The 14983-nt window shown below is 44.8% G+C and overlaps 1 protein-coding gene across 1 annotated transcript in view; it reads right to left on the bottom strand.

The window, feature by feature from the left end:
- The window catches only part of CHRNA7 (cholinergic receptor nicotinic alpha 7 subunit), a 156465-nt gene that overhangs the window by 69950 nt on the left and 71532 nt on the right, over nucleotides 1-14983 (bottom strand). The window contains exon 3 of the mRNA XM_053581983.1: nucleotides 10242-10286. Coding sequence (XP_053437958.1) covers nucleotides 10242-10286 — 45 coding nt within the window. The remainder of the gene's footprint in view (nucleotides 1-10241; nucleotides 10287-14983) is intronic.

The following is a 14983-nucleotide window of genomic DNA, read 5'->3' as shown; positions in this document are numbered from 1 at the left end:
CTTGTCAACGCTTTAAAAACATACCTATGACGTAACCAGCAAATATCTTCTCCCATTCTGTGGGCTGTTTGCTTGCTTTACTTACTGTGTTCTTGGCTGTGCAGAAGCTTTTTAGTTTGATCAAGTCCCAAAAGTGTATTTTTGAAGCTGCTTCAATCGCCCGGGGGGTCCTTCTCATAAAAAACTCACCCAACCCAATTTCTTCAAGGGTTTTCCCTGCATTCTCTTCTAGTATTTTTATAGTTTAATAACCAGAATCCACAGAGAACTCAAACGCATTAGCAAGAAAAGAACAAGGGATACCATCACAGGCTGGGCAAGAGAATTGAAAAGAAACTTCTCCGAAGAAGACAGGCAAGCGGCCTTCAGACATATGAAAAAATGCTCATCATCTTTAATCATCAGAGAAATGCAAATCAAAACCACTTTGAGATATCATCTAACTCCAGTGAGACTAGCCTATATCACAAAATCTCAAGACCAGAGATGTTGGCGTGGATGTGGAGAAAAGGGAACACTTCTACACTGCTGGTGGGAATGCAAACTAATACATTCTTTTTGGAAAGAGATATGGAGAACACTTAGAGATCTAAAAATAGATCTCCCATTCAATCCTGTAATTCCTCTGCTGGGCATATACCCAGAAGACCAAAAACCACATCATAACAAAGATATTTGTACCAGAATCTTTATTGCAGCCCTATTTATAATTGCTAAGTCATGGAAGAAACCCAAATGCCCATCGATCCACGAATGGATTAACAAATTGTGGTGTATGTACACCATGGAATACTATGCAGCCTTGAAGAAAGATGGAGACCTCACCTCCTTCATGTTTACATGGATGGAGCTGGAACATATTCTTCTCAGTAAAGTGTCTTAAGAATGGAAGAAAAAATATCCAAAGTATTCACCCCTACTATGAAACTAACTTAGGACCTTCACACGAAAGCTATAACCAAGTTACAACCTAAGAACAGGGGGAAGGGGGAAAGCGTGGTAGACGGAGGGGGATTGAAAGGATCACACCTGCGGTGCATCTTACAAAGGTACATGTGAGCCTTGGCAAATGTGGAATGTAAATGTCTTGGCAAAGTAACTAGGAAAATGCCAGGAGGGCTATGTCAACTAATGAGATGAAAATGTGTCAAATATTCTATGAAACGAGTGTATGGTGCCCCATGATCATATTGATGTACACAGCTATGATTTAATAAAAAAAAAATAAAAAAATAAAAACATTTCTATGGTATAATAAGAAAAACACAGTATTTTGTTTTCCTGGCCCAAAGCTCCTACAACCCAGGACTTCCCTGAGTGACAGGAGCATCTTTTATTATTCATAAAGAGCCCCTTTTGACCACACCTGAGCTTGTGCTAATGAGGTGACTCACGGTTGGGCCCCCAGGTAGTTTCAGGGTAGGGATGCTCACCAGGGAGACCAAGCCAGTGAGCAGAGGTCCAGACTGCAGCACCCCACCCCTGTCCAGAAGGGGGAGGGAGGGGCAGGGGATAGAGTTATAAAATCTCCTTGTGAACAAAGGAAAGTGTGGGGAGGGTGGCTGTTTCCGGAGAAAACAGGGGAGCTCCCTGCCCCCTTTCAGGCCCCACATACCTTGCCCCACACATCACTTCAATTTGGCTGCTCCTGAGTTGTATCTTTTAGAGTAAATGTACGTAAAGTGTGTTTCTGAGTTGTGTGAGCTCCCCTAGAGTATTATTAGACCTGCGGCTGGGGGGACATGGGAACCCCCGGATTTGTGGCCAGCTGAGCAGAAGTGTGCGCAGGCGGCCAGGTCGGTTGCCCCATTTGCAGCTGTCCTCTATGACTGGGGCAGTCCCAAGGGCCCGAGCCCGGTGACGTGAACTCCAGGGACACGGTGTTGGAATTGAGCTGAGTTGCTGCGAACTCAGTTACAACTGAGAGTTAGTGATCGGTGTTAGAAAAGACGTATTTGATATTAGAAAATACCACACACACATATCTTTTAAAAATTCTTTCAGTCAACTATTTTGATCTCAGAGAAAGAAAGTAGGTTTCCTTCTATTCCTTACCCCTGAAGCATTTTTCTCCCAGTGAAAGGGAACAATTGAAACAATACCTACAACCCTGAGACTCTATCATAACCCAAGTGTGGCCTTCCTATGTCAGATATAAATGGCTGATGACTGAATTAATCAAAAAGGTAAACATTTTAGAAGTAAATATGGTTTATGATCTAACGTTCTGTGATGTGAATGCTGTTAGAGCCGCTAATTCCAATTCTCTGGATTAGAATTAAGTTAAAAACAGAGAATGACGCAAAGAGGCTAGGAAATCTAAAGCTAGAAAAATTGCCAATATTCCAAAATAAGAGAAGACATACTTTTGAAAAAGCAAATGTTAAGTCTCTGTTTGGGGCAAATGTCTCCTCAAAAACTGAAATGGCTTCTGTCATTTCTTGTCATAGATTAAACCAGATTGTCTGACGAGTCTTCACAAATGATAAAACTCATCGGCAGAGAGGGGAAAAATGCCAGCTGCTTGCTTCCTCTTAAGAATAGGAAGAGGTCCATCTTGAATCAATTTTTGTGAGTGGGGAAAGGTGTGGGTCCAGTTTCAGTCTTTTACATGTAGACATCCAGTTCTCCCAACACCATTTATTGAATAGGGAGTCTTTCCCCCAAGGTATGTTCTTGTTTGGTTTATCAAAGATTAGGTGGTTGTAGAATGTTAGTTTCATTTCTTGGTTTTCAAGTCGATTCCAAGTGTCTATGTCTCTGTTTTTGTGCCAGTACCATGCTGTCTTGACCACTATGGCTTTGTAGTACAGACTAAAATCTGGTATGCTGATGCCCCCAGCTTTATTTTTATTACTAAGAACTGCCTTAGCTATACGGGGTTTTTTCCAGTTCCATACAAAACGCAGAATCATTTTTTCCAAATCTTGAAAGTACGATGTTGGTATTTTGATAGGAATGGCATTGAATAGGTAGATTGCTTTGGGAAGTATGGACATTTTAACAATGTTAATTCTTCCCGTCCATGAGCATGGTATGTTCTTCCATTCGTTAATATCCTCTGCTATTTCCTTTCTGAGGATTTCATAGTTTTCTTTATAGAGGTCCTTCACCTCCTTCATTAGGTATATTCCTAGGTATTTCATTTTCTTTGAAACTATGGTGAAGGGAGTTGTGTCCTTAATTAGCTTCTCATCTTGACTGTTAGTGGTGTATACAAAGGCTACTGACTTGTGGACATTGATTTTATATCCTGAAACATTACTGTATTTTTTGATGACTTCTAGGAGTCTTGTGGTTGAGTCTTTGGGGTTCTCTAAGTATAAGATCATGTCGTCAGCAAAGAGGGAGAGTTTGACCTCCTCTGCTCCCATTTGGATTCCCTTGATTTCCTTGTCTTGCCTAATTATATTGGCTAGAACTTCCAGCACTACATTGAATAGTAAAGGTGACAGAGGACAACCTTGTCTGGTTCCAGTTCTAAGAGGAAAAGCTTTCAGTTTTACTCCATTCAGTAAAATATTGGCTGTGGGTTTGTCATAGATAGCTTCAATCAGTTTTAGAAATGTGCCACCTATGCCTATACTCTTCAGTGTTCTAATTAGAAAAGGATGCTGGATTTTATCAAATGCTTTTTCTGCATCTATTGAGAGGACCATGTGATCTTTATTTTTGCCTCTGTTAATATGGTGGATAACGTTTATGGACTTTACATGATTGCAAGAGGGACTTTACCTAACAATTGCAATCAGTGTAACCTGGCTTATTGTACCCTCAATGAATCCCCAACAATTAAAAAAAAAAAGAATAGGAAGAGGTAAGTGGAGAGATGGACAATTTCTATTCTTCCAGGTCATCTGCATAATCTGAAAGTTGTACAAAATCAAGGGCAACTGGGAAAAGGAAAAACAAAATCAACAATCTATTGGTCACAGAAAATTTATGTATTTATTTTTTCTTCCCCTTCCGTTTTAAATGCATAGAAATTGACCTCAGAGTTAAAATACCCTGGAGAAAGAATTATGATGGATACATATTTTTAGAACAGAAATTAGCAACATGAAACTGTGGAAGAGAACCCCCTAGCCCCCCACTCCCCACCGAGAGCCACCCGGCCACAAGTGTGTGTTTCCTGCCACGTCTCTCCTTTCCCTGGGAACCCTGGCCCTGGGCCTTCAATATTGAGCTTCCCTTGTCATGTGTCTGTTATTCTCATGGGGTCAGGCCAGGCCAGCGACCAGCCAGAGAACACAAGGACAGCAATCAATGGATGGCAGTTTAGAGATGGCCCCAGGGCAGCTTCCACAACTGCCCTTGGTGACACCTGAGTCCCCCATGTCGGTGCTGTGGCCAATAAAAACAATGGGGCCTCCCCTCTGACATGCTGGGCAGGACGGGTGGGCACAGCGACTCAGGTGTTGGTTATGGAACTGTTAGGATTTATCTTAAACCCAAGATTTTTGTGATTTGCTAAAAAATGCAGTTGGGAGACAGTGACCTACAGGTGCCAATTCCCAGATAAGTGTTCTTACCCAACTTTGAGGGAACTGGCATGTTCTTCATGTGGTAGGCACCTGGAAGTAAGTATTAAAACCAAACACCCGGAGATGCCGGTGCCCCAGGTGGAAGCTCTGGGTTTCTTCTGCTTCTGTTTTTGTGAAGGGAGATTTCTCGCACCTGTACCCTCCACTGTCTAACCACCAGCCTGAATCCTGCAACATCTCTAGGGAACTACGTGTCTTGCTACCTATTTTAACCTTTTCTTCTTCTTCTTTTTAATGTGTTAATTACACAGCCCGACTGTAAGGGGCCTACAGTAAAGCTGGGTCTCACACCTTTGTAGGTCCTCTTACCTCGCCTACTTCAAAGCCTTCCACAGAGCAGGCCACTCCAAAAACTTAGCTGAAGAAGGCAAATCAGATAGTTTTCAAATAAATGAAGCTGTAGATGCTTCTGCAAATTAGAAATAAGCAGGGCCGGGTGTGGTGGCTCACTCCTGTAATCCCAGCACTCTGGCGGCCTGAGGTAGGTGAGACTGCTTGAGCTTAGGAGTTTGAGATCAGCCTGAGCAAGAGATAGACCCCGTCTTTACTAAAAATAGGAAAAAAAAATAGCTGGGCACCGTGGCTGGACCTATGTTCCCAGCTATTTGGGAGGCTGAGGCAAGAGGATGGCTTCAGCACAAGAGTCCGAGGTTTCTGTGAGCTATGATGATGACTCCTCGGCAGTCTACCGAGGGTGACAGAGTGAGACTCTATCTCAAAAAAAGGGGGCTGGGGGCAGAAAAAAGAAAGAAGCAGGATTTGAAAGCAATTTAGAGGGCTCTAGTGTCATCTACCAAAAGAGGGATGTTTATTCAGGAGCATCTGAACTCAAAACAAAATAATCCAGTTACATTTTTCCTGGAAACAAACACCTTTAAAAAAATTAATTGCCAAATCATATGCATTGCTGAAGACCAGTTGCTTTCCCAGGGCTAAGGAGGCAGGCACCAGGGAGAGGGCTCAGTCATAACACATGCAAGAAAAATATCAAGGGTGGGCATGATCTTCAGACAGCAGGGAAGCACAGAGGTCTGAGTAAAAAGGGAAATATGGGCACCAGCTCCTGGATTTCCAGAGCTTTACCTTACCCAGTACCACACTGTCCCACTGTTTAGGAGTTGACTTTACTTTGTGTCATATGACCTGAGCCCCTCCTAGATTTAACTAGAGTTTTTGTTTCATTCTTACATTCAACAGAAGTTGGGGGCCTGCTACAGGGGAGACAGTAGGCTAGGAGCTAGGGGCCCACCCGGGAGCACACCCGCCACAGCCCTGCCCTCCTCAGGCCACATTCCAGCAAGGGACAATGTCTCGGAGCCCAAGGACAGACAAATGAGTGAGTACAAGAGAGGTCAGGTGGTGAGAGGTGTTTGGGAGAAAAACACAGCCGGATCTAAAAATAGATCTGCCATTCAATCCTGTAATTCCTCTGCTGGGCATATACCCAGAAGACCAAAAATCACAACATAACAAAGATATTTGTACCAGAATGTTTATTGCGGCCCAATTCATAATAGCTAAGTCATGGAAAAAGCCCAAGTGCCCATCGAGCCACGAATGGATTAATAAATTGTGGTATATGTACACCATGGAATACTATGCAGCCTTAAAGAAAGATGGAGACTTTCCTCTTTCATGTTTACATGGATGGAGCTGGAACATATTCTTCTTAGTAAAGTATCTCAAGAATGGAAGAAAAAGTACCCAATGTACTCAGCCCTACTATGAAACTAATTTGGGGCTCTCACATGAAAGCTATAACCCAGTTACAACCTAACAATAGGGAGAAGTGGGAAAGGGGGGGGTGGATAGAGGGAGGGGGATCGGTGGGATCACACCTGTGGTGCATCTTACAGGGGTATTTGCGAAACTTGGTAAATGTAGAATGTAAATGTTTTGGCACAGTAACTGAGACAACGCCGGAAAGGCTATGTTAACCATTGTGATGAAAATGTGTCAAATGGTCTATGAAGCGAGTATATGATGCCCCATGATCATATCAATGTATACAGTTATGATTCAATAAAAAAAAAAAAAGAAAAGAAAAACACAGCCGGCTGGTGGGAGCGGGGAGGGCTTGAGACAGTAACTGCTCAGGGAAGGCTTCCTGGAGAAGCTGATCTTCAGGAACAGAGAGTATGAAGATGGGGGGGAAATCAAGCAGTTCTCAGGGAAAGAGCCTTTCAGGCAGGGGGAGCAGCAAGAGGCCCTAAGGTGCTCAGGGGACATGCGCCTCACACAGCATGGGGGCGGGGCGCGAGCACAGCAAGGATGAGGAGGAGACAGGATGGGAGAGCGAGGTGGCCTGGGCAGGGGGGGAACCAAAGGACACTTCAGGACTTCTGCTGCCATGTTCCCAAGGAGATAGGAGCCCCCAGGGACGTGCGCGGTAGGGTGGGGGAACGTGGCTAAACCCTCCCTTCCTCTCACTAGGACCACACTGGCTGCAGTGCTAAGAAGGGCACGATCTGGAGGGAAGGGTGGGAGCAGGAAGCCTGGGCAGGAGCCTGTAGCAAGGGAAGGGGGCAATGACCACGGTGGCTTAGAGCAGGGTGGAGCCACTGACATGATGCCAGTGGTCAGACCCTGATCTGCTCTGAAGATCAAGCTGCCAGAATCTGCTGACGTATAGGGGTGAAAGGTAAGAGGGAAGGGTGACTCTGAGAGTTTTGGTGGGAGCACAGGGATGTACAATGTTACCATGTATCCAGAGGAAAAAGACTATGGGAAGGGCAAGACTGAAAAGGACATAGGCACAATTGTTAAAGGGAGGCTGGCAGCAGGCCCCAGGATACAGCCTATCCCCTGCAAGGGAGGGAGGCTGGCCTTCCAGGGAAGCACGGATTGTCACTGAGGTAAAGAAGGGAAGCTGGAGTAGGCCTCCTAGATGAGGCCTGTGCTCATTGAACCACATGCTTTAAATCCTGCAGAGGAAACTCCCAAGGCTTCCACCTCACTCATTACAGGTAGATTCTGCAGCGGATCTCACCTGTGGCTAAGGATGCCCCTGGGACGGTCAGCAGGTGGCTTTAAGCAGATCTGTGTTTTATCCCTCAATTCCACGAGTATTCCCAGGAAAACTCACCTGCTCAAGAATCAACCACCTGGGAATATCCTTTGCCTCCACTTTTACTCTTCTCATCCCACTTTACAAAGAAGGCCATATCTGTTTTATCTTGGGATCCTGGCCCAAGAAGCAAACAAACGGTCTATTCAAATTGTCAGTGTCTGTGTAAATCACTTTACAAATTGGGTGGCTAATATTTTAAAGGTCAGCTGCATTTTTAGTTCTTTGATTTAGTTTTTTGATTTCAACAAAATTGAAGCCCAGACTCAAGGTGGTTCACGCCTATAATCCTAACACTCTGGGAGGCTAAGGTGGGGAGATCACTTGAGCTCTGGAGTTCGAGACCAGCCTGACCAAGACTGAGACCCCGTCTATAAAAACCTGTGGGCTATTGTGGCAGCCACCTGTAGTCCCAGCTACTCGGGAGGCTAAGGTAGGTGGCTTGCTTGAGCCCAGGAATTTGAGGTTACCGTGAGCTAGGGTGATGCCATGGCACTCTGGCCTGGGCAACAAAGTGAGACGCTGTCTCAAAAAAAAAAAAAGAAAGAAAGAAAACCAATTGAAAGAAAAGCTAATGAAGTCGTTAGCTGACACATTTGATGAAAATTACATTATTTTTGCTATGTGATCTGGAAGAAGTTCAAAGGAATGAATAACACTGCTTTAGTGAAATCCTTTCCATCACCAATTACCCGTGCTACTACACCTATTTAAAAGACATGTATAGAATTAATGACAAAAACTCTATCATTCTCTTATCTGTGGATACATAAGTTAATTTACAACAAAGTCTCACCTTTGGCAAAGACATGCATTTCCAGTAAAAAAAAAATTGTTTACTATTTATTAAAAAATGTAATTTATGCCATTTTGATGAATGATGTACCAATAATGATAGCAATATGAAATCAATCCAGAAGACATTTTCAATATTTATGGTCCAAAGGAATAATTTTTATGTAAATATTTAAATTTGAGAAAACCAAGACAATGTGATTAATGAAAGACCTTCAAACATAAAATTATATTACATTAGGATAAGGTTTTGTATGGAAAGTGGAACAGAAATGCAGGTACAAAGTAAAAGGAACTCTAAAATATTCTACATTTTTAAGAAGGGCTTGTTCACATGGTATTAAATGATTAATCAGGACATCAAATTAGTATGGTATAAGAAAGATGGAGACTTTACCTCTTATATGTTCACATGGATGGAACTAGAACATATTCTTCTTAGCAAAGTATCTCAAGAACGGAAGAAAAAGTATCTAATGTACTCAGTCTTACTACAAAACCAATTTTCATAAGAAAGCTATAACCCAATTATAGCCTAAGAAGAAATGGAAAGGGGAGAGGAAAGCGAGGGGAGGGGAAGGATGGGTGGAGGGAGGGTAATTGGTGGGACCACACCTACGGTGCATCTTACAAGGGTACATGTGAAATTTTACTGAATGTAGAATATAAATGTCTTAACACAATAACTGAGAAAATGCCATGAAGGCTATGTTAACCAGTTTGATGAAAACATTTCAAATTGTATATAAAACCAGCACATTGTACCCCATGATTGCATTAATGTACACAGCTATGATTTAATAAAAAAAAAAAATTAATAGGGTATTTAGATTTCACTAAAATTAGAGACAATTTGATTTTTTTTTGAGACAGAGTCTCACTCTGTCACCCTGGTTTGTAAAGTGCCATTGCATCATAGCTCTCAGCAACCTCATAAGATCATAACATTTGGACTCGAGCAATCTTCTTGCCTCAGCCTCCTGAGTAGCTGGGACTATAGGTGCCAGCCACATGCCCAGCTAGTTTTTCTATTTGTAGTAGAGACAGGGTCTGGCTCTTATTCAGGCTGATATCAAGCAATCCATCTGAGCTCAAGCAATCCACCCTCCTTGGCCTCCCGGAGTGCTAGGACAATGTGATTTTTTTTTTTTTATGTAGATATTTACAATTCGATGAAAGTGGCATCCCTTGCAATTAAGTTTAGGTTATAATTCTAGATGTCAAGGTAGAAATCTACAAATGAAACATACAAAATTTCAAGGTTCTGGAAGGCATCACTTGAGTACAAAGCGTGAGGACCTCTAGCTTAAGAGCACTCCGTGTGATTCAAACATGCAGCTGTGGAGGGTACAGGGAGCAAGGCAGGAGCCCCTGGGCTCCAGGCATTGGCTAGAGTTCAGGTTGAGGGTATGGTACATCTAAATGCAGCCCTGCCTCTTCTCATATTGCACAGTGCTTCTGAAATGTCCGCAAATCACCCTGTTGTACACACAAGCATGCACTGAGCTCTGCAGACTGCGGGGCAATGCACCTAGCATTCGCTGTTGGCAGGTGGGAGTCAGGGTCACAGCCCTGACACGGAGCTCTGCAGACTGCAGGGCAATGCACCCAGCATTCACTGTCAGCAGGTGGGGAGTCAGGATCACAGCCCTGACACTGAGCTCTGCAGACTGCAGGGCAATGCACCCAGCATTCACTGTTGGAAGGTGGGGAGTCAGGGTCACAGCCCTGGCTCTTCTCCCCACACCTCTGCTTTCCCTGCAAATCCAAGACAAGATCATGTAAGCAAGAGCAGGCAAGGTCCGTGGGCAGGGACTCCCACTGCCTTCACTTACCATCTGCAGCCAAATGTTGGTGGTTAAAACTTGGTTCTTCTCATCCTTTAACAAAACAAACAAACAAAAAAAAAAGCAGCATAAATGATTGATAGGTTTACAAAAGAAAGAAGTAGACAATAATTCACGTGGGGATCTGGCTGTTGGGATCTGATCATTGTTTGTGTAGAATTAGAATGCACCAAGCACTTCCAATATATGCAATCAGCATTTCCCCAGAGTGAAGCTTTTCTGTTTATTCTGAGGTAAGACACATTTATTATTAGAGCAGTTACAAAAGACGGAAAAGTATAAAGGAAAAATTTAAAACCTTGAAACACTGCTATCCAAAAGTGATGCTTGCTAATGATTGGCTATTTATCTTTGTTTTTAAATAATTTATATATGTTACAAGAGCATAAAATTGGGTGCAAACTCTAATGTTTCAAAGTCAGTTTTACTACCAGAATGCATACACTTTTAAACAAATACCAATACTTTGTGCCTCCCTCCCCCACAGGACAGGGGCCACGTCCTTGCACAGAGCTGCCTGGCCCTATGCTGATGGGGCTGCATAGACCCTGGTCCAGCCCTGTCCCAGCAGATCTGAGCTGTCTTTTCTACCACCCTTTAGCCATCAGGCAACATATCAGGGCTCCTGACATACTCCTGAAGGTAAATCCTATCCAGTTGAGTAAACTAGGAGTCAGAAAGATGAGGTGACTTTACTAAGGAGCCTTTCCAATTGGATCTTTCTGACTCCAGAGACCGTTTCTCCAAATGTCCAAATCACCAGAGTTCAGGATCCACAGGATACCATGTCCACGTACTCACCAGGGAGCTGTGGACAGCATTATCAACTGTGGCTTTGCTTGGGCACAAGACATCTAAAGAAGAGTCTAGTCATATTGGCCTTTCCAAGTGGGATGCCACCAGCATTTCCTCGTGGCTGGCCAAGCCCAATATGGCCCAGCAAAAAACACCACGAAAAAGAACAAGGAGTGAGATCTGTGCAACAGACAGACGGAGAACGTTGTTGCTCAGTATTTAACACTCAATTCCATCCTAAAAGACTCTGTAAATTAGCAGTTGGCACCCTCTCCAAGGAAACTATTAATGCCTCCATGAAGAACTGCCTGGGAGCTGGGACCCTGAGCCCCTCTAGCTAAGAACTGCTTAGCCTAGTTCGCTGACGGGACGTCTACAAAGTCTCAAAGGCAGAAAGAACATGGTGTCTGCTGGGCCATGGTCAGCAGGCCGCAAGCAAACGAGAAATGAATGCTGCCTCCTACCAAAGTAAAAGTGCGCTGAACACAGAAAGAGTTGGCAGGGACACTTTGATGCATCAATGCCCTGTCCTAGCTGCCTACGTGCTGGACATCTTTGGGGGTTAGATCTGCCAGGTGGGGCCAGGACACAGCAGAATTGGGCTACCTGGGGAGGGACAGACGATGTTTCCAGGGGCCCCAAGCCAGTGGCTAAATCAAGAAAAAGCTGCCGCTTCAGTTGCAAGAAAAAATACAGCCCATTTTCCAAATAAAACATGCTGGGATTTTTCAATGGAAAAAGTTGTAGAGCTAAACATTTCCCTGGATTCTGTACTGAGCAAATGACCCCCAACAGAGCTATGCATTTAAACTGCAGAAGTTCTTCAGTTCCAGTTCAAACTGCAAAGTTACTGGGAAGTGGTGTTAAACATTTGAGGACATGTATCTGTTGCCTCAACTTATTAAGGAGTTGTTGTTTTTAATGGACTTAAAATTAGCAAAGGTTCCATTTAGGTACCTTTCTGTCTTTTAATTGCATTTGTGTCTTCATCTTCTGAGGCTTCTGTGCTTTGAGAGCTCAATTACCACCAATCTAATTAAAAGGCTTTCTTCTCTCCAACATTCTCACAGAAACCTCTTTAGAGGGACACTGAACTTCTGTGGTGTGCAGCAGCTTGGGACCAAGTACGGCATTTCAAACCGTAATCAACAAAAAGCGGCCAGTCACCATCTGAGAATGCAGAGCTGCCACCTCAGGGAACCCTTCACAGAGACTCCAGAGGGACAGGGGCTGCCATCTGTGTTCCAAAAATGGATGGGATCTCCTTCCTCCCCTCCCATCCCCAGCCTCTCAGCTCCCTGTCTGCAGTGACAAAGCTCTTGACCGCTTTTCCTCCCTCAGTGTGTAGCCTATGGTCCCTACACACGCACACATGCATCCACACACTTACACACACAGACGCACAGCTTCCCCACTCATTTTCAGACACAGCTTATGATCACAATAGGACCAGATCACCCTCCACCCACACTGCACAAAGTACCGAGTCTGAGTCCTCAGGGCAGTCAGGCCATCGTCCAGACGAGTTTTCATTCCTTCATTATTCAATGAATATTTACAGAGCATTTCCTGGTGATGCCCTAGACATGCTATGGGGACTGAACATTGTTGCTGTGCTCATGGAGTGTGTGTGTGTGTGGGGGGGGTTCACACAGTACAATAATGACACACTTATCACTGCAAACAATGACAAGGGTCACACAGGAAAGAAACACAGCCTTTTCACAGAGGATGATGGGGACTTCAACCAGAGTGGCAAGGGGTGGGCCCTGAAGCCCAGCCTTCGCTTTTATACTTTCTGAACTTATAATACCACAATATATGGATCTCCCATGTCTACCATGTGCACCACCCCCATAGCCCTGCTTCCCAATGCCCTGTCCAGGGAATACTGTCTCCAGGATCCCTAGCCTGTGACTGCCAGTGAGGTACAGCATCTCTAGGCCTCCGTTTCCTCATCTGCAAAGTGGTTCCTGGCCAACCGCCACCTCCTCATGCCTCAGAGGGGTTTTATGGGAACCCGGCAGTGATGAACCATCAGGGGCCACCTCCTATCCTGCATGACACTGGCCAGCTGACAAGCAAACCACCTCTCCTCCCTTGGGGATGCTGCAAAAGCCAGCCCACAGCCTGCCTCTCTTCCTGTTCTCCCCACTCCCTTCTCCTTCCCCAGTCTCTCAGGAGCTCCATCCCCTGCCTCCTGGGGAGCCTTCTGCACTGAGGTACTGAGGCGCAGCTCTATCTCTGAGCATCACCTGCACCTCAGGGTTTCACGGCAAGGCGCAAACAGCAAGTGAAATGGGAGACCTGGGCACAGCAACCAAGCCTGTGAGTTTGCAAAGTCCTCAGATGACGTATCCCTCTGGCCTCGGACAGGACATTCGGGGTAGGCATGCAGGGCTCCATTCCCATTGCCCTGCTCTACCTATGGACAAAATCCAGTTTCTTACCCCAAGACCTAAATACCTTCCACTGAGGCAAAAGCCAGCTTCTCAGGCATCACCTGAGCTTATTAAAAACCATGAATCAGCTGGCGAACCTGCCTTCAACAGTCAACTTCTCTTCCAAGCTGGAGCCACACTGCCAGATGAGGGGATTTCTGTGAGAGAGAGGGTGCAACTTCCAAGCCCTGGACCAACAGCCTCTGAATAAATAACCAGGTGCACCCTCCTTAAGGACAGCATTCCACAGGCATCCCAGAGTGGTCATTAACGGGTAGCACAGATCCTGTGTCCATTCAGACACTCATAAGAAAATACCATAGATTGGGTGGCTCATAAACAGAAATTTATTTTTCATAGTCTTGGAAGCTGGAAGTCTAAGATTAATGTGCTCATGGTTGAATTCTGCTGTCTGGTGAGGCCTGCTTCCTGGTTCACAGACAGCTTCTGGAGAGGGAGCTCTCTGGGGCCCCGTTTATAGAGGCGCGAATCTAATTCATAAGGGCCTCACCCTCACGACCTAATCACCTCCTCATGCCATCACATTGGAGATCAGGATTTCAACATGTGAATGTTGGGGGACACAAACGATGAGACCACAGGACCAATGGGCCTCAGTAACTGCATACCTCAGGCTGCCGCCAAGCTATGCCTGCCCACCTTGGGCAGGAGGGCACCAAGGAGGAGCAGAGTCCATACAGGCAAAAGACCCCTGGGGCTCCCACCGCACTCCCCAGTCAGCAGGCACTCAGTTCCTTTGTGTTTCAATGTTCTCTCCTGTGAAATGGGGATTGTAACAGCTGCCCTCACCACCTTCTAGAGCAGCAGAGACAAGAGGCAGCCCCTATAATCCATGCAATGTCACTCAGGGCCACTGGTTGTCACTGAGCAGTCGCTGGCACACACAACTCTCACATAGAGCCCACACTTCTTTCTGCCTCTGGGATGAAGCCAGGAGAGCCAGGGTTCACAGCCCACCATGGAACCACAGCAGGCCAGTGTGGCAGAGCCCCCAAAGTCAACTGGCCCAACTCTCCTTTTTTTATTTATTTATTTTTTAATCTGAGCTCTTCAGTTAAGAGAAACTTTGATTTAAGTGAGCATGATCTTTAAAATCAACCTCTCTGAATCACTGCATATGTGTGGTTTCGAGCTAACTGCTGTGATGAGGCAGAATGGTCAGATTGCGGCTTGTCTACAGCAATTATTCTCTTGGAGGTTACTGGGCAATGTCATTCAACGTTCCCATCCCTTTGCTTTTGTGTAGACGGTGAGAAAAACAAACACGCAAAATAGATATGACCATGTGTAAAGTTTTGTTTGCAGAGAAAAATCACTGGATAATATAAATTCACATTTGTGCAGCACTCCATAGTTTATAACAAGGATGATTTCTTTCGTCTAGTTTAATCTTTATACCAACTATATTTTTTTCTCCTAGTTTTACAGGATAATAAACTGAGGTTTTTCCTGAGTCAGCGAGATATGAGGTCT

Source organism: Nycticebus coucang, chromosome 2 (genome assembly GCF_027406575.1).
Source record: "Nycticebus coucang isolate mNycCou1 chromosome 2, mNycCou1.pri, whole genome shotgun sequence".
Classification (NCBI taxonomy): Eukaryota; Metazoa; Chordata; class Mammalia; order Primates; family Lorisidae; genus Nycticebus; species Nycticebus coucang.
The sequence above is the reverse complement of the archived record's forward strand: the minus strand, read 5'-3'. Positions and strand labels throughout refer to the sequence as shown.